General features: G+C 34.4%; 1 protein-coding gene across 5 annotated transcripts in view; it reads left to right on the top strand.

Moving 5' to 3' along the window:
• CADM2 (cell adhesion molecule 2) overlaps positions 1–21,440 on the top strand; it is a 393,141-nt gene that overhangs the window by 158,208 nt on the left and 213,493 nt on the right. For 3 of the 5 annotated variants that reach the window (XR_015744336.1, XM_087937495.1, XM_087937497.1), the window contains exon 2: positions 20,274–20,288. The exons of the other annotated variants lie outside the window; for them this stretch is intronic. Coding sequence is in view for 2 of the 3 variants with exons in the window: in XM_087937495.1 (XP_087793621.1) it covers positions 20,274–20,288 (15 nt within the window). In the remaining variant the exon portion in view is untranslated. The remainder of the gene's footprint in view (positions 1–20,273; positions 20,289–21,440) is intronic. 5 annotated transcript variants of the gene reach the window in all.

Genomic DNA, 21,440 nt, shown 5'->3' with positions numbered 1-21,440 from the left:
ATAACTGAAATTGAAAAGAAAAGAATTCTATACTTCAGCAATTTCAGTTCTTCATTTCTGTTGTGGTATATAGGTAATTTAGGTAATAGGCTAAAAGTTAAAGATTTCCTTTATATTTCTCCTTTATTCATGCTTTAATAGTATCTTGCCAAAATTTTTCCTGTCTGAAGAAAATTATTTCAGAAGAAGTTTAAAAAAATAATTGGTGTCCTGTTTTCAATTTGATTTTAATGACCTGCTGAGGCTTCAGTTGTTGAGCAACTATGGAATACCTATATGAAACAGGTTATCTGGACCTTTTTCAAGTGGCATTCAGGCCCAGTATGGGCAGAAGTGGCATGAGTTACTCTTGTGGAGTAACTTCTAACTTTGTTGGAATCTTGTCCAGTTAGACTATTTTTTCGTGGACTTTAAAACAATAAACCATAGCATCCTTCTGGGCTGTCTGTATGGAGTAGAAAGTGAAGTTACTGTAAAGCCTTTATAGCAGTTGAACCCCAGAAAGACAGAATCTGATTAGCTCATCAAGATGTTTTGATGTTTTCATTCTTGTCTCTTAATGGAATTGCATTGAAATTGAATTAGCAGATTCATGAGTTGGTGTTCTCCACACTCATAGCTCATGCTATGGAAAGTATAACCATGTCCTTGGTCCATCAGCTGTTATATCAATTGCAGCCCTATGCAGCCCTATTCAAAAGCCCTATTGCTTTACCTTTCATCTATGCAGTGGCATCTCTCTCTCTCTCTCTCTCTCTCTTTCTCCCCCCCCCCTCTTTCTCTCCCTCCCCCTCCCTCTCTCTTTGTCTCTCTCGCTTCTAAATATAATTTGAAGTGCTGATCATTGCATATAGCCCTATCCATGGTTTCGCAATGAGGTTATTGCATGAATACATTATACAATTAAATTTATCACACAACTCATGCAACCTAGGAGAAGTTGTGGTAATTCCCCATTTCTACAAGTTACATAGCATGAGGCTCACAGGCACTACTTCTGTGTGACAAACCTATTTGAACTCTCTCCTGTTGGAAGTCAAGCTTCCAGAATCTCCTGAAAATGTACATAATGTAGCAGACTTGTGATGAATATTGATATCTATATATTTTTTGGTTCTTATTACTAAAAGCTGCTAAGATTGGTAGTTGCAGGTGACATAAATAAATATGTGAGAAACAAATAAATGTATTTACAATGCTCTATTAAGGTGGTTACTTTTTTGCTGATACATTCCTTGAATTTAACAATTCCATGGTAGATACTTGAAGGTTAGTCCTGTCCAGATAAATATGTCTATTGAATTTGACTGGTGCAAATCTCTGAGAATTTTCATTATTTTGTTTTTGTAAGAATGTATCAGCATTCTCAGGTATTTCAAAAATTAAGTAGCAGTAACTTGATATGTGAAAATCAAATAAAGTGTTCAGAAGGAAAGCTTCTGATTCATCAGGAAATACTATGTACATTGTAGTGTAAGGAACATGATTGCTATTCCTGAACTCAGCGAATAAATAGTTTTTAAAAAGAAAGCAATGAAGAACTACTAAAATGTCACTAACAATGTTATCCTTCTCTGAAAGTAATTTCAAGAGTGTGATAAAGAACATTATGGTTTGAATGGACATCTATGTATGTGTAGAATCCTTGTTATTCTTGCTACCAAATTCCAAATGTGGTTCATTTGTATTTTCTTAAACATCCTCAGGTAATTTTACAGAAGCCTATTATTTATGTCTCTGGCAATGGACAAAAGACAATTTTATTTTGAGGCTGACCCACATAGTTGTATCGCATAAAAAGTCTTGATCAACCGTGTCATGAGATCCAGCTATGTTGATCAGAATGATTTGAATGATTCTTATAGCAGCCCAAAGGGGCTTGAGTTCTGAAGCTTTTAAAGCTGCTTTCATTAATTTGACTTCTCTTCAGTCATGGTCTCCCATGATTACCACTGATTTTGTTTTTAGCCTGTTATACTATATGAAAGCTACATGAATGATCACTCTAGATACATGTGGGTAGTTCTTTCCTGGTTTTTTTTTCTGTTTTCTTTTCCCTGGTTTCTAATATACATATATTATTCTGATGTCATTGTCTAGAATAAATTATTTCACTATTTATTTTTATGGCAATGTATTGCTACTAGGTTGGAATTTATTTATTATATTTCTAAGAAATATAGTCCACATTATCATCACACTCCTCAATTACTGATATTGTTTCCTTATGAGCAAAGGCTATGGCTCAGTTGCTGTCCAGCTCTCCATTATGTTATGATTATTGCTAATTATTTTAGTGGACTAAATCCAAATTATTCAGTGTATTGTTGCTATGATGTACGCTAAATGCAGTACTTTAATTTGTGACAATGCAAAGTAGAATTAACCAGTGCAGGTAGTTTGAAATGAAAGTAATTCATTTACTAAAATGAATACTTACGAGGATCCAAGATAGAATGCATTCCTGTTTCTAGCAGCACCACTCATTACAAAGTGTCACAGATATTTTTGTAGTAACTTTATTAAAATTTCTTGAAAATTATAAATATTATAAACTTAAAAAATAAAAGAATTAAAAGAAAAAGATTGCAGAAAAAAAAATATTGAAAAATAAAAATGAAAAAATAATAAAGAAAAATTAAAAATATGAGGAAAAATATATAAGCATAAACGTGTAACTTATTTATTTATTTATTGAATTTATTACCCATTTTGTAATGAAACAATTCTGGGTGCCATACATCATTAAAACATTAAAATCCTAACAAATAAATATTTCTAAAACAATAGAAAAAAATCTTATAACCTTTATCTTCAAATACAACAAATGGTTTCTTCTTCCTATATTTCATCTCTTACTTACAAAAAAAAAATGAGTCTTGATCAGGCCATTAAGAGTTACCAGAAATTACAAATATTACAGATATTGTTTTTGTAGATATTCAAACCGCAAAACTACAGACTAACATTAAGGATCATCGGGCATTCTGACATTGTGTCTTACAAATTTCCATGCTGGAAGTATCATTACAAAACAACTCTTTGTGTAATTAACTTTGTCTGTAATAACATGTTTCTTGAATAACATAATACAAAATTGAGTTTATTCCTGGAGGGGTATTTTATTCTTATTATAGAAATATGTTTAGCTTACTTGACTATAAAATATCAGTGTGTTGCCAAGAGGAAGACTGGCTGTCAAATCCATCATCTGCGTATATGTGATTCTATCTAGGATTTGAAGCTCACAAGTACTGTATGATCATTAAGAAAGACTGCAATGAAACCAGGGGAACAGCAACATATTGTCTGTGTTTCCCCAAAGTTTAAGAGTATATCTATTGTGTATGAAAAGAGGGGGGGAAGGCAGAAATAGTGTAATTTAGTAATCATTTTCATTGTTTTTAGAAAGCTGTATTCTTTAAGAAATAAGCTAATTTTCTTATTCTCAAGTTTGGAAAATACAAAATGATAATTTGAGTTTTATTTGTAATAGTAGAAGATAATTTTCACCTAGGATATATTCAATTTTTACAAAGTTGTGTCCTTTTGCAAAGAAATGCAAATGAATTTTAATTTAGATTCTTGTTAAAGTAAATTATGGCATTTAACTCCAATTGTCCAGCATTTGTCTTCTCCTGAAAAATCATATTTTATTAAGTGCACATGGTACAAGATTGCAAAAAAATTCTTCAGAATGTTTTTTTTAACTTGAATCAGATCCTGCATTTTCACACAGCATTCTTCATAGAGTGATTCTGTCTACAGTGTTATGTCTGTAATATATCAATATCTAATATGATTTGATTGCTTATTGTACCCTATGATTATCATTAAGCGTTGTACCTTATGATTCTTGACTCTTGACGAATGTATCTTTTCTTTTATGTATACTGAGAGCATTTGCACCAGGACAAATTCCTTGTGTGTCCAATCACACTTGGCCAATAAAGAATTCTATTCTATTCCATTCAAGGAAATAGAAAATGAATATTTCATAAAATGCTAGTGCAGAGAAAGTTTATATCTGAGCAGCCTAGCATTATTCAAGGACTTGTATTAAATTTGATAAACACTTCCACAATTTTTGTACATAATTTGATACGTGAGAGTTTGGAGTATTGTAAAACACCTATAGAAGACAAAGCTACAGGAAAAATAAAAAGAAAGTTATGTCAGGAAGGAAGGGAAAGGAAGGGAAGGGAAATATTGGATTAATGATCAACAGGACTTCATATCAAAATGATCCTCACAATTGTAGTATATTCATTTAGGATTAATTATTTATTAATTTTTGCTGCCATCTTAAGGTAACATAAGGTAACATATGTTACATTATTCCATAGCAAAAGATAAATGGCTGACAGGAAGTGGAATAATCCAAATAGGGGAATTGTATAATATTGCAAGGAAACCACTCTCTCTTTCTCAAAATTTTCAAAATATTCAAAGGTAACCCAATGTAAATTTACGTATAATTTCCAAATCATGAATAACTGTTGTTAAGGTGGAAAAGCTGCTGCAGGTATGCTGCTACCATATAAAATGTGTGCCAGAACAGTACTTATATTTCCATTCCATTCTATGATTTCTTTTTACTTCATGTTCATTACACAAGATCATGTTCATGTTGTTCTTGTCAACAGAAGCAATAAGCACAATTTCTCTCATAAGAGATCCTCAAATTATTCTGGACTATGTTAGCACAAACTATAGTTTTATTGCTAACTTGGATGGTTTTAAAAATGTACTAGATAAAATTATAAAGGACAGGACTATTATTAGTATTCATTTTGAAACTCAGTATTACTCGAAGTTGGCACATTTATCTTCTAATTCCAAACAACTAGAGAACATTGGTAATGGTAGTGCGGGTTTGCTTCCAACTCTCTAGAATAATCAAGATAATTTTTTGGCACATTTTTGGAAGTGTAATTTAGGCCACAATAAACTTTAGTCTGATCCAATAAGATTAATCTTATTTATAACTAGCTCGATATCCGTGCTTTACAACAAAACTATGTGGTGGGGCTTAGTTTTTTGGGAAGAAAATAAGGGGAAAAATTCTGTCTCTGCCTACCAGCATCCATCAGTATTCATCTAGCTAGCATCCTGTCAGTGTGTAAGAGAGTTGAGGGTTGTTTAGAAAGGGAAACAGTATTTGCTGTGTGAACAAGAAGGAGACAGCAAGGAGCCTGGGCGTGGCTTAGTTCAACTGTTCTGTACTAAAGCTGGTTGCTGCTGTGAAACTGAAACTCGTCTCCTCTGCTTGTATTTTGCATTTCGAACAGATTTCTTTTCAGGTGGGGAGGGGAAGTAGAACTTCTTAGAATCAGAGCGTGTTAATAATAATATACGAAATACTAATATTCTGATGGACGTTTCGAAAAATCCTTTCTTAGTGAGCATCTAGAAGCCAAGAGGAACATACGTGCCAAATTTCAAGTTTGTAGGCTTTATGGTTCTGGAGATTTTGTGATGATGCATAAGTGGTATTTCGTTTTTATATATAGAGATGTCTAACAAATCTTGATGTAGAATAATATCATCTATTGTCTGTGGAGATTCACAGATTCAAGTCATCCAGGTCAAAGGTGCTTTTTTTTCTTCAAAATGACACTATATTGTTTTTTCCTTTAGGAAAACATTGCACTTCTCACCCAAGAAACTTCATCAATTCTGATGCAACTGGATAAAAGTATAGGTACTGACAGTTGAGACTCGATGTTGGGGTTAGTTGAGACAATTAGACTACCATCCAGTCTTAACTGTCAATACCTATCTTTCCATCTTTCTGCCATCAGAACTGATGAAGCTTCTTGGATGAGAAGAAAAAATAAACAGTCCAGTTACCTTTTGAAGAAAAATGACCTTTGAAATATCATCTATTGTTAAAGTGAAATAATATTTATATTAATAAAATGAAATTATATCCATTTAAAACAGTGTTCAGTAAGCAAGGTTTACAAAACCATTACTAATTCATGAGGTAAAATTAGCTATTTTCCCTCTTTCCTGATTCTACTTTTACAATTCCATATTACCTTGTATTATTCACTCAACTTTTTTTCTTCTTTTAGGATGTAGCTAATACGCAAACACTTCAAACATCCTTTGAGTACACACTCTTTTTAATTCTCTAAAACCAATAATAGTAAAAGCTTCAGCCCAATTAATTTGAAATTTCCTGCTGAGGCACACATTACTTTCATTGCTCTTCAGATAAATTCATAATAAATGGTGAAGAAATAAATGCCTACATGAGAAATACCTAATTTTGTTTGTATGTGAGTGTCAGACAGAGAACAAGATTGTGCACATACATATAAAGCTGATTAATTGGGTGGATTAAGTACCAGATTAGTATTTTTGTATTAATTTATAGATTAATTTATCATTATGGTTTCAACATAAATATATTTTACCATATTATTTATATCCATGCTGATAGATTTTTTTAAAAAGTTATCCAACTGACATAATTTTAAAAATCCATGAAGGTGTAAAAATATGAGAAAAGCTACAAATGGCTTATTGTGCATTTGGCATTTAGATATCTCATAAAGAAAAAAATAAGAAAGAATGCATCTGATTAGAAAGTTGGACTGAAAATGGGGAAACCCAAGTTCAGCCATTATATTCTAGATCCAATTGAAAAGGAGGAAGAGAGAAAGGAAAGGAGAAGAAAAAGAAGCTGATAGCAAATAAAGATGTGAATTTCTTTCACTGACAACAAAGATTAATTTTGAGATTAATGTTACATTTTGAGATTAATGTTCCATGTATTACAACTGTGCTACTTAGTATAGTAATGGTAAAGGACTATAGTTACTCTGATATGTATTCAGAAACAAGCTCAGCAGAATATTGTATATCCAGTAAATTCCTGAATTATCAGCAAAGAAAGATATGGTTCAAAAAAATATAGATAAAAAAAGTCTTTATAAAAAAGAAGCAAACAAGTTATTACATATACATATGTAATATAAACTTTTCAATAATATTTATTTTGCCTTGCATCAAATGTTTAAAGTTTTAATATGTTTTATTTTTCCTTCTGTATAGTCTGACATGTTTGAAAATGTTCAGTTAAACAAACTATGTTTAAGTCTTTCATTATTGCAATATGCCCTTTGTTGCCATTACCTTTGTCTGCATGAATCCAGGTGTGCTATAGCATTGTATTATGTTTGTTTAATGTAGCATGTGCTGTTAAATATAGCACTAGCTGCTGCTTCAGAAATGATATTTTTTGGTTGGTTTGTAGAATCTTTTTGGATTAAACGATGTGTTATTATTCAGTCTGTTTTTGAAAATTTAAAATGGCTAATACTCTCAAAATATTGAAATGCTAAAGGAAATAGTGGTTAAGAATATATGGTGTGCCCTTATAAGATCACAGTAAAGTTCTGTCTTGCCAAGTCAATATGTAAAGGCATATTGACTTTACATTTCCTGAGATGATTAGCTGCCAGCTTTAATCAAATTGAGAAGTAATTACCAAATCAAAACTTGATTAGCTCTTTGCTTCATTTGCTAAAATTACAGTTTATACCGTTGAAATGATGGGGGACGGGATATGTCAGTACTTCGCATTATGCCTCAGTTGCTACAGTATGAGAAAGAACTAGATAATGGATGTTTTTAAGTGGAATAGTTTTACTTTCTGCTAAAGAAATCTCTCTCTCTCTCTCTCTCTCTCTCTCTCTCACACACACACACACACACGCACACACAGAAACAAGAAATTATACCTATACTACAGTAGGTATACATGCTCAGCTACATTCATTGGTGATTAAAATTATTTTGAATTTGCAATATTTCTGCATAAATATTACCTAATATGTGATATGTTCCATATAAGTCCTAACAGTAGAAAAAGATGTTAGGTGTATGTTGATGTCATGTGTACCTCCACCATTATCTTGGTGTTTCACTTTTTTTTCTTTTTTTTTCTTAATTTATTATTAAAAAGTGATTGAGAAAAAAGTTATCTATGCTACATCTCTGATTTATGCAATAAGGAGGAAGCAATCATCCTGTCCCTTGTATTACATACAGTGCAAGTTATGCATGTAAGGAATATGATTTATATAGTGGCTTCATTATGTCAACATAGACTATTGCACAAACAGTAACATTTATTGGAATTGTGCGGTAAAATGCTCACAGCCTTTAAATCTTGAGAGAGAGTACTAACAGAAGGCTGTTTTGCATCCCTGCTATAGTTTTAGCTGAATGAATTTTACTTGGCCTACATGCCTCACTATCACTCAAAGTTTAGTAATGAGATGAACAAATAGATAATATCTTGTTATATACATTGCTAGTACAAAATCTAGCAGCAAAGTAAAGCATCATTCAAAACAAAATTTTATAAAGATATGAATCAATCCTAGTCAAAATTTGAATAATTTCTTCCTTGTTGAGGAGTATCCTCAAAAAAATACATACCACTGACACTGAAATAAAGGTAGAATACAAAACATTGATTTTGGATTTTGGAATAATGTGAAAAAATTTTATTAACACATTTTGTTTTATACATATTTATATCAGCTACTAGAGCTTGAGATGTTTCTAATTATGTTTAAAATTATATTAAAAATTTTGATTCAGCATATATATGTCTGTGTGTGTGTGTGTGTGTGTGTTTTCTTAAGTTTTCGCGGGTACTTACATGTATGGCATTCAGCTTTGTTCGGGTATTTTCCCACGTCATTGTAGTTGTGCTTTTAAAGTTGTAGTAACGTTTCGACAGAATCTCATCTGCCATCATCCTACAGAAGCCTGATGATGGCAGATGAGATTCTGCCGAAATGTTGCTACAACTTTAAAAGCACAACTACAATGAAGTGAGAAAATACCTGAACAAAGCTGAATGCCATACATGTAAGTACTCACAAAAACTAAGAAAACACACACACACACACACACACACACACACACACACATAAAGAGTTAAGAGAAAAAACTTCAACTTAGGACAGAAGTTTTTATTGATTTAACTAAGGCTAAATTATCACAAATTATTTTACATTTGTAGGAGTATAAAATGTATAATTTCTTTTCAGAATATATCATTTAAATATATCATTCATTTTTAATCATTTTTTGGGGGGGCATAAAAAAATAAACAGCTGACTACCAGTTCAGCACCAATGTTGTGAAATGTTCTACAAATCTCTGCTCTAGCATTCATGTGAATATATAGTATGTTGGTCTATTGAAATTTACATGCTGGTCCTACTTTTTTCCAATGCATCTCCTTATACCTATTCTTCTTCCCAATTGTGTAATCTCAGTCATTTCCCTATGAGTACAGTGTTTTACATAATCTAGACCAGGGCTTCAAACTCCTGGCACATGAACCAGAGCCCTGCTCATGCCCAGTTTAGTGAAGTGGAAAAAAGTCTTGATACATCATATGATGCTGCAATGACAATGTGAATTTGACACTCCTGATCTAGACTCTATTTAGTACAAAATAATTAGAAGGCCTTGCTTTTGCAGGATTAGTCCTCCTTGAAATTGATGAAATCAAATTATGATTTAATTTAAGGTCTAATTTATCATATTTGGATAGAGATAGATAGATAGATAGATAGATAGATAGATAGATAGATAGATAGATAGATAATAGCTATCATTCACACTTTATTTGCAAAATTAATAATTAATAAAAGCATAATATTAATTTATTTATTTATTTATAAATTAATTAATTTGTTTTAAAACCTTAGCCAGGGATTTATACTTGACTTTCTGGATATTTTTTAAATTTCACTTCTCATTGGATCTGGTCATCATGAAAAATGGTGAAAAAATGCAATCCAGCAACATTTCAAATACCATATGTCACTTTCTTTGGAATATTGGAGTAATACATTGTCTTTTGCTATGCAACTTTAGTAGAATGTGGGTTGACATTTAAAAACTGTAATCTCTTTGTCTAAAGGTTATAATGCAACATGTGGCCTATAACTTGAAAGTCAACATGAATTATGAACTGAGACAATTCTCAGTCCATTTCAAAAAAATATGTGGTGCTTAGTGGTTGTTGTTGCTCTTGGAGTAGTACATGTACTCCTTATTTTGACATTCATTTTAATCACAATATTATACAGTAAATCCAGGAATCAGGTTGCAGTACTTTGATCATATTATTATCTTGTTTGATTAATGTTTTATGCTGTGAGTGCAACAGCAAGAGACATATTCCTTGGATGTGCCCAGTAAAAAACTTTTTCAACCTCTCTTTGGTTCAGTCATTTTATTTCATCATCTAAGTCTTCTTTTTTCTTTCTTTTTATTAATAAAGACTTTTTTAAAGAAGGAATTGTATTTTCAAAGAAAGAATTATCAATATTTACCATATATTTATCAATGTTTTGTGTTTAACTTGTCCACGTACAAATAATATTCTGTATTGTTTACTGATAAATTTTATGATTTCAATAATATCACATGTATTTCATTATTAAACCTTTACTATATGTTTACAAATATTATGTAAATGGTTTAAGTAATGCAGTTTTTCTGTATTTATGTATATGCATTGTTAGCTTGGTTTAATTTATAAATGTTATTACAACAAGGCACTAAATATAAAATATTCAGTAGCTATCACAACATATGGTACATCAGTTTATAACATATTATAAGGCTGTAATGTTTCTGGTTAGATTTTTAGGTTAGGAATTACATCATATACATCGTTCAATATTTTCAGTAAAAAAGCATGCTATCATTGTTATTACCCTTATACCGATATGACTATCCTTAAAATTATGCCACAGTTTACATAGATTTTTAATTATAAATACATAATAATCAGTGAAGTTTCAGTGAAATGATAAGCAGCACTTTGAGTAATTAATATTCTTGTAATAAACATTTTATTTTGTTTAAAAAGAATAGAGTAGTTTTTTTATGAACTATATCAGTTTTAATCTTCCAACTTTTATTTTAAATCCAAATATTTTGGGATTTTTTTTCTTGTCACTGAGTAGATATAAAGCATTGTGGAATCAGTATTTTGTACGCTCCAGAATCAACCTTGACTCTTTTGATCTCAAAATCTGGATTCAGTTTAGTGGGTTAGCTAATTTATATGTGGCTCAAAATATCAAACAAATAAATAAACAACTTTGTTTTATAGATAAAATCCTGGAATTCTGTAGAGCTATTAGGTATTAACATTTGATATCAAATATCAGTTGATACATGGTAGCATGTTTTAGAACTGTGCAGCATTTCGTATTTAGTTTTAAAGGTGGTTTTTGAGAAAATGGTAACACTTTTTTACAACTCTTTAATATAGGTACAACTTTTTCCACTATGTACAGCTGCTTAGCAGCAGTGTTGCATAAAGGGGCGATGTTTACAACCCTCTGGTGTTGAAATACTTTAGAGTTTCAACTTATATAGTATTAGATATAACCTTTCCTTTAATGCTTTCATTAATTATGAATCAACCTGCAACCAAAATCATAAATCTGGCAGACAGAGCTGCAATTGTAAATGTATGCATAGTCCTTGACTTAAGAGCACCACTGGGATCCAGAATTTCTGTTTCAAAGCAAGGTGGTTGTTAAGTGAGTTGTGTCCTGTTTTACAACCTTTTTTGCCACAATTGTTACGTGACTCACAGTCGTTAAACAAATACAGCTTTCCCCATTGACTTTGCTTGTCAATGACCCCATGATCCAAGTGTGTGTTGTATGTTTGCAAGTGCCCAAATTCGATCACATGGAGATGCTGTGATAGACATAAGTATAAGAACCACTTGTAAGATGTCCTTTTTAAGTACCATTGTAACTCTGAATGGTTACAACATTGACTTAGTACCTATAAATCAAATTTAAATTAATAGTTGCCAAAATTCATCGAACAAGACATTTAGGCCTGGTTTCCAGGAAGGATTTAGAGCCACAGATAGGTATGATTAATATTCACATAAAATCAACTGTATAGAAAGTTATTTCAGTGCCAGCCTGCACTCAGGTGGATCCTTAAACACTAGATAATCTAAGTGTCCACCTCGGCAATGTTGATACTGATCAATCTGATTTAAAAATCCAGTCTTCTCCAACGTCAGCTTTCCTAAAGTAAATCTTCCTCTAGGTATAGGTAGCTCCCAATTTAAGAATGAGTTCCATTCATGAGGTCTGTCCTTAAGTCAAAACTGTACATAAGCTGGAACATTATACTTGTATAGTACTTGATAAGTAGAATTATGACACAAACCTGAACCATTATATATTTAACTTGAATCATTCTGTATTTTGGCCCAACAGCTTAGCTATGGTTATCCTTAAACCAAGGACTTGTTGGAACTGGGTTTTATTTTCCTCTTGAAATTCAGATTTCAAATTTGACATCAGCTGGAATGCATAAAATGCTGGTTGGAGATCAGGATCTTAACAGGTAGGGTTAAGTAAGATAGGATCTTCATAAGCCCTATGCTATTAAGTCAAGGACTCTTTTGTATAATCCCTTGCCTACTTGTATTGACTGTTACCTTTGAAAGCAATCTGGCTGGTATGAGTGGCATATTTACAAATACATTTATTTATATATCCACAATATTATTTATACAATTGAATAGAAATACAGAGGGTGTTTTATTAATTAAGTGTATAAAACAAATGACTCATTTTACAAACATAGCTTTGCAAACTTGACAAAATAATTAGAAAGCCCAGTTTCAACTCACATAGTTACAGGTAATGGTAACCTGTCTGATGTGTCAGTTATTGCAGTTGATAATCCATTTGAATCAATGATTTTGAAGAAAAATGCAACATGACATATTAATATCCATTTGAGAATTATGGAGGCAACTGTGCTCTTGAGAATCTTCTGTGCAGCAGAAATTTTATTGCAGCCTTCCCCAGATCTGTGCCTTGCAATAATCCTGTCTCTGAGCTCTGCAGGCAGTTTCTTTGACCTCGTGGCTTTTGCTCTGCTACCATATGCATTGCCTGCTGTGACACTTTCTATAGAAAGTTATGTGCCTTTCCAAGTCATGTCCAATCAATTTAATTTACTATAGGTCAACTTCATTCAGGGTTAGAAACATGTCAGCGACGATCAAAAGAAATGGGAGGCACCAGAACTAAATTTCATGTTTTGTCGCAAAGGGTCTGAATACTTATGCCAATATGATATTTCAGTTTTTTTCTTTTAAATAAATGTACAGACATTTCTAAAATTCTGTTTTCACTTTGCCATTATTGAGTACTGAATGTAGATTAATGACAGAAAAAGTGAATTTCAACAACTATAGAATCAGGCTGCGGCATAACAAAAAATGTTAAGGGGGTCTGAAGCACTGTCGGTTCCTGCCTGCATTAGGTGGATAGCTGGGGTGATTTCCTGTCTTGGGTAACCTTGCTGGGAATATATAATCTGGGCATTTACTCTCAAAACATTTGCTTATCCCTCCCAGAAACCCCCCACCTCCACTACAAAGAGGCAACACCACAGCACTTGGGTCTAAACAGAATATGCTTAAGTTTGCAGTAATTATAATTGCACAATATAATCCCTACATTGTGAACTCTTTTCCAAATTTCTCCTAATTTCACACAGAGAGGATGAGGGGTTTGTCTTTATAATTAATTACAATGGTTGACATATGTGAGAGAAAAATAAAGCACTAACCTACTGAACTTTTCTAAATTAGTTGCTAAGCCAGATCAGCTACTTATGCAACATATGGTCACACAAGTGTTCTGTACCAAAGCTTTAATGATAACAAAGTGAAACAGTGAAATGAAAAGTTTTTCTCAAAATCTAGAAACTTTAAAGCTGTAGTTAACAAACAAAAATGAAATTTGTCTTTTTACTTTAGTTATTATTCCTTTTAGCTTTTCTCTCTCCCTCCATCCTTCCTCTCTCTCTCACTATTTTTTAGACAGATAATGGTGTGGTCTGAATTAATTAAGTGAAAACACAAGTGCATCAAGCAATTAAAGACAAGTTAATGAAGTGGACAAGTGTGTTTCAGAACCAGAATAATGCGTGTCACTATTGACTGAGCTTAATGTAAAGTAATACTCTAATTTACTAAAGGTGTGTTTCTTTCAATTATTGCATTCGGCAGTGGCGTCTTGTCTTTAAGTTTAGAATGAAAGAAGGATACTATCCATAATTAAAAGCTATGCTCAAATTGTTATATTACATAGACGTGGTTCTTATCATGAATATTGTTTGTATTCAAATAATATACTCTTATAAATATTGAAAATCTCCAAAAATGAAATGTAACTGTGATAGACACAAGATTGCAGATATTTGGTAATATTAGAATAAATGCTATGTGGTTTCCAGGATTTATCAGCTATATCTTCATAAAAGTCACATTCTAACTATGGTAGGTAAACCATCTGAATGTCACAATATAATTTCAGAATGGATAGAATATCCCAAGAAAATGTACCATGCAATAAAAATTATTATCCTATGACATTATACAGAAAATTAGAAATGTTTTGTAATCTAAGCATTATCTTCAAATACTTTTTTTCCTAATTCAAAAGAGATAGAGCTTTCAGACCGCTTGCAGACGTTTTCAAAAACTGCCTCCATTTGAAAGAAGGGAAATATGAACATCAAGATGTAATAAAAGGAGATACAGTAGCTGCAATATATTAATTATAATGGGATTTGGTGTCAGATTATGAACAGATTTTTCAACTAACAAAGATTTGTTCAAATTCAAGTCTTTCCTTAGCCATGAAAGCCATCTAGGTGACTGTGGGCCTGTTACTCTAATTCAGGCCAACCCACCTCATAGGGTTGGAAGGTTGTTGTGGAAGGAACAGAAGGAAAAATATGGATATATTACCTTCTTTGAGTTATTTTTAAGAATAATAAAGGGTATGTTTTGTATGCTATGATTGTATTTAATTTTACTTAATTATTAAATTGTATCTTGGATGCTTGGTCTTTGTAAATTACATTTTGACATTTTTTATCAGAGTTCTTTATTTATTAAAGTACTTTTGCTTCCCATCTTAAAACTGGATTCTGATGGTTTGCAACTACTGTTACTATTAATAATAATCCCCCTGTGAGGCACTGTCTTGATGTGCTTGTGGGGCTTGTGTGCTCTGAGGAAGATAATAGTTATTCCAGAGTTTCAACCTTGCTGGATACATCTCATCAGAGGAGTCAGAAAAAGTATGTCTCTCCCATAACAAAATATGGTGAGATATTCAAGAACAACATTCTACTCATTGCAGAATATCTTATGCCACCAGACTTGAAATTCTAGACCTAGAAAACCTAGAACTATGCTGCTGTCAGTCCGATCTTAGTATATACAATCATACATTGCAATGTCCTACCTGTCAATGAATACTTCAGCTTCAACCATAACAATACAAGAGCAATAAACAAACCAAAAATTTATGCCACCAGATAAAAACATATAAAAATTCAGATAAAAATTGAATGCACCAATTATCACATTAAACAAGAAGAAAACGTTCTACCCACCAATTCCACCCATGCTTTCTACAATTTTGTAAACAACAAACTAAAAGACTCGAGGTCCATCCCACCCCTGAAAGGACCTAATGGTAAAGACTGCAACAACGACACTATTAAAGACAACCTCTTTAACACATTCTTTGGCTCAGTACTTGTAAACAGCAATGGATCATGCCCAGTATTTCCTAGTCGAACCACAGACAACTACAATGATCTAATACATATTGATTTTACAAAAGACAATGTTGAAAAAGCTTCCCATCTTACGCAATCTAAAACCATGTCTATCTATTGGACCGGACGGATTATGTGCATACTTCTTAAAAAAGCTATCCACTGCCAGAGCCGAACCTCTAAGCATAATCTTTCAGGACCAGCTCCTTGCCAAAACTATGGTCACAAGCCACGGTCATCCCCATCTTCAAAAAGGGAGACACCAGCCTAATTGAAAATTACAGACCAATCTCTTTATGCTGCGTCACCTGTAAAGTCATGGAATCAATTATTAACCAACCCATCATCCTCCACTTAGAAACAAAAAACCTACTCTCTAATAAACAATTTGGTTTCAGGAAAAAACTATCATGTAATCTGTAACTCTTACACTGCAAAAATATATGGACTACACAACTCGATCAGGGCAAAGCAATAGATGCAATCTACATAGACTTCTGTAAAACCTTTGATTCAGTGGTAGATGATAAACTACTCCTAAAACTAAAATCTTACGGTATCTCTGGACACCTGCATAACCGGATAGAAGCATTCCTGTCAAACAGACAACAAATGGTCAAAATTGGGAGCGTCTATCAAATTATGTACCTGTCAACAGTGGTGTGCCCCAAGGCAGTGTTCTAGGACCAACTTTTTTCATACTCTACATAAATGACCCCTTTGATCATATCAAGAGCAACTGTGTTCTCTTCGCTGATGATGTAAAGCTATTCAACACCACAGAAAATACTGCTAGCCTTCAAAAAGACCTTGACTATGTACCAGAATTGTTGAGTAGCTGGCAGACACACGAGGCAGACACGGGACTGAAGGCTAACATTGCTTTATTCGAAGCATAACGGGTTGCCGCGGCTGCCCAGGCTGGGTTGGCAGCCCAGCTGGCGACAACAGCTGATGCCGTTTGACAGCTCCTTTTATAGCCAGCTGTCAAACGGCATCAACCAATGGGAGTGATTGGCGCTCCCACCAGAAATGCGGACCAGACTGGGGACTGTAGTTAGTCAGGGAACACAACACCCCTTCCCCTGGCTAGGGGCATGGGCAGACCTGCAAATAGGCCCCAGTCCCGGGGGATCCCCAGCTGGGGTAGAGTCCTTTGCCCCCGGGATCATCCGGGCAGCTGCAGGGGTGCAAGTCCGATCAGCAGGAGCCTGCGGTGGTCCAGGTAGGTTTTCCCCGTTTGGTTCACTTCGGGTATTTCATACGGCTGGAATGGTAGACCGGGCCGTTTGGTCGGGAGTCCATAGCATTTTGTTGGTAGACCGGGTCATTTGGTCGGGAGTCCAAGCGTTTTGTTGGTAGACCGGCTCTAGGAGTTGGCTGAGTAGACCGGGCCCTTTTGCGTTTGTCGGATAGGCTGGATCCGCTTTGTTTGCTGGGTAGATTGGCCTCTTGAGGTTTGACAGGTAGACCGGGCCGCTTGGCTGGGGATCGTTGTCGACGGTTGCTGGGTAGATTGGCCTCTCGGGGTTTGACAGGTAGACCGGGCCGCTTGGCTGGGGATCGTTGTCGATGGCTGGGTAGGCCGGCTCATCTCGGCCTTCGGCGGATAGATCAGCTCTCGTGGGGTAGACCGGCTCGTCTCGGCGTTCGGCATATAGATCGACTCTCGGGGGGTAGACCGGCTCGTCTCGGCATTCGGCATATAGATCGGCTCTTGGGGGATAGACCGGCTCGTCTCGGCGGCTTTTGGAATGGTGGCAGTAGTGCCTGTGGGCGGCGTCCGTCTCCTCAGCGAGGGAGGCTTTGAACTTCGCGCTATTGGTAGCACCAGCGGCAGTGCCTGGCGGGGGCGTTATTCTCCTCAGCGAGGAGGCTTTGAGCTTCGTGCTCTCGGTAGCGCCAGCGGCAGTGCCTGGCAGGGGGCGTTTTCCTCAGTGAGGGAGGCTTTGAGCTTCGTGCTCTCGGTAGCACCAGCGGCAGTGCCTGGCGGGCGGCGTTTTTAGTCCTCAGCGAGGGAGGTTTTTTAAAAACTTCGTGCACACAGAGGTCGTCCGCGGCTCGTGACTTTCAGCTCTCAGCGGCTTTGGCTCTTTTTAATAGTGACTTGCTCGGCTGTTTCAGTCCGGTTGCCTCTCATTTGTGCATCCCATCCTCGTCGCCAGTGTTGAGTAGCCGGCGGACACACGAGGCAGACACGGGACTGAAGGCTAACATTGCTTTATTCGAAGCATAACGGGTTGCCGCGGCTGCCCAGGCTGGGTTGGCAGCCCAGCTGGCGACAACAGCTGATGCCATTTGACAGCTCCTTTTATAGCCAGCTGTCAAACGGCATCAACCAATGGGAGTGATTGGCACTCCCACCAGAAATGCGGACCAGACTGGGGACTGTAGTTAGTCAGGGAACACAACAAGAATGGTCAAAGAAATGGCAACTTCAAATCTCAACAAATAAATGCTCTGTCCTACATATTGGCAAAAAAAATCAGAAAATAAAATACAGGCTGAATAGTCAAGGCCTTGTTGATGATCCAAACTCTGTCAAGGACCTTGGAATACTCATCTTTAATGATCTAAGTGCTAGAGCCCACTGTAACTACATAACCAAAAAGGCATTAAGAGTTGTTAACCGAATCTTACGTAGCTTTTTCTCTGCTAATATTACACTAACAACTAGAGCATATAAAACATTTGCTAGACATTTGCTATACTCGAATACAGCTCATCAGTGTAGAACCCACATTACATATCTGATATTAACACAAAATGTCCTACCTGTCAATGAATACTTCAGATTCAACCATAACAACACAAGAGCAAACAATAGATACAAATTCAAGGTTAATCGCACCAAACTTGATTGCAGGAAATACGACTTCAGCAACCGAGTGGTCAATGTCTGGAATACTCTACCTGACTCTGTGATTTCTTCCCCAAACCCCCAAAACTTTAATCTTAGACTGTTTACTATTGACCTTACCCCTTTCTTAAGAGGTCTGTAGGGGGCGTGCATAAGCCCACCAATGTGCCTACCGTCCCTGTCCTATTGTTTCTTTTCTTTATTATTTTTCTTATATGAATCCATGTATTCATAACTATGTTTTTACTTATACCTATTATCTTGTCAGCAATTGACAAAAATAAATAAATAAAAAATAAAATAAATAAACGAATCTACAGCACAGCTGCAGTTATAACTGAATACCTGGGATACAAAATTAACAAAGAAGAAAATCCAAACAGTGTGCCACCAAAAGGGAAAGTAAAACTGGAAAATGAGATCAGCAAGCTGAGATCAGATGCAAGCAAGCTAGAAAGGATTAAAGAAAAGAACATGATGATGATGATGATGAAGAAGAAGAAGAAGAAGAAGAAGAAGAAGAAGAAGAAGAAGAAGAAGAAGAAGAAGAAGAAGAAGAAGAAGAAGAAGAAGAAGAAGAAGAAGAAGACCTAATCAAGCAATACCACTTAGAAACAAGGATGATCAAGGAAGCTCTGGAAATAATAAAGCAGCAAATAACAGCTATAGCCAAGAGATCAGCAGATACGAAGCTTGAATTGTAAATTATAGGCAGAACTTCCAATTTCAATCAATCAAATGTTTCTCTCAATGGAAAAACTGCAGTGAATCAATCAATACCTGACAAGGAATCAACAATGCAGTTCTGGACATAGACATAGGATAACTCAAAGAAACACAAGGATTCGGCTTGGTTAAAGGGGGTAGATAAGAATAAAAAAGAAGCTGAAATGAAAGAACTGGTAATAAAATCAAAAATGGTAGAGGAAACCAAGGAATATCATGAAGTGGTCAGCACCAGGTGAAGATGAACAGCATGGTGTCTGATCTACATCCACTAATTGTCAAGCAGTTTAGCAACAAGAAGGTGAAATTGAAGGGTAGCTAACAGCTGGCAAAACCAATGTAATAATAAAAGATCCAGAAAAAGTTAGGCAGCTACCAACAACTTTCAAATTGCTAACTGGCTCTTTCTACCAGAGTATATAGCAGGATACATATTTTGGTTTTAAAGTCGTCTACTTACAATAGTATGGAAAATTTGGAGAATTCTAGTTTTAAAAATTGTAGTGACTTTAATGCAACATTAGCTCTATTGCATGGTCATTTTCATTTTGTTTCTGCAGTTTGCTTCTGCTAATAGATACTATTAGCATTTCAAGATCAGACAAACAAAAATAAAACAATAACAATGTATACTTATGAAAAGGGTATTTCATATACAATTCATTGCAATTCTATTTTACATTCAAGCCACACATGTGCTTTTGTGCTATATGCAATATGGACAACTCAAGGATTTGTATTATTTTCTTATAGCTTTGTGTCAATCTATTTGTTATAAATAGTCAAGCTATGTTATTTCTTACAGCAAACTGTCACCAGTGTGTACAGTACCTAATATTTCATGAGTTTTTATCTCTGCTGATGATTATAGGCTTTTACCATGGTGATCACTCATGTTCAGGTTCTGTAATAAATAAGAGTGATATTGCTGACCTTCAGGATTTGAAATTGTACATTGTTTTTAATGTCATGGAAACTGATTTGCGTTTGTGTTTTTACTTCCATGCAGCAGTAACAACAACTGGTAAAATATGTTACAATTGTAAAATAATTTATGGAAAGAGATACCATAGAAGTACTATTTTTTATTTAGGCTTATTAAAATGTTAATATTAATATAAGTTACAGCTATATCCTTTTTATACTATGTTTAAATAAGCAAGTCAAAATAACTAAATATAATATAGATATGTTTAAAAAGAATGGAAAATTATATAGTTTAGTAATTTGATCTTAAATATATTTAACTCAGTTGTTACTATGAATTTCAGATGAATTAATGTAATATTCAATCCCTATGAGTTAAAGTCATATTTAAATTATGATCTCATTTATTTGAGAGAAAGACTAATTTATTTATTTATATATGAATGATTAGTCTTACTTAAAGTAGATTCTTGACTTGTGATATTGATTTCAGTGGATTAATATAATTATAAGAAATGCTTAAAGCAGAAATAGACAAAAGAATTCCACTGCGTAAGAGAGAGAGAAAGCATATTTCTGCAACGTTCACTTTAATCCAAAATGCTAGATATTGTCCAAAATATTTAAGTCATCCTCCCTTTAACTGTATTTTAAAAGGTTTTGTTTTATACATTATAACAAACCTATAGCGTAGTTAGTTGCCCTGAGCCTTTATCTATAGAAATAAGTATAAATATGTATATATCAGTTATTTCTTTTTGACACTTTCTAGTTCTTGATGGTGTTCTAGAAATAACTGAAATCTAACAAATCCAGACACATTTAAATATAAGATATAGCGCCAAAGACTATCTAGAAAGGGGGTATTGTTTGTCAGCCTTGCAAGATAGTCTAGACCAGAAGAATACCCATTAGTACTAGATCTATTTTATAGTAAAAGTTACATTAACAGAATATTGCAAGTCTAAAAGTACAAAGGGTTCCTTCTGAAATATTTTCTTGCCCACATCTTTTCTGTGGGCTCAACTACCATTTGTCTGTTTATTATCTAGTTCCAAGATAATTTCCACATACCATTACATTATTTTACATGACCATCCAAGGCTAGGTGGGAGATAATGTGGAAATCCTAACAATATCTGGGCACTATAGGCAATCATTATCTATTGTAGCTCAAATGTTACGGAACATTGTGCCCCTAGAAGTATGTCTGACACTTTCTCTATTAGCCTTCTGCAAGTTGAATAAG

The sequence above is a fragment of the Pseudonaja textilis genome, chromosome 7, assembly GCF_049901715.1.
Source record: "Pseudonaja textilis isolate UNSWEBS1 chromosome 7, rPseTex1.2, whole genome shotgun sequence".
In the NCBI taxonomy this organism is placed as follows: domain Eukaryota; kingdom Metazoa; phylum Chordata; class Lepidosauria; order Squamata; family Elapidae; genus Pseudonaja; species Pseudonaja textilis.
Note: the sequence above shows the minus strand (reverse complement) of the source record. Positions and strands in the feature narration are given on the sequence as shown.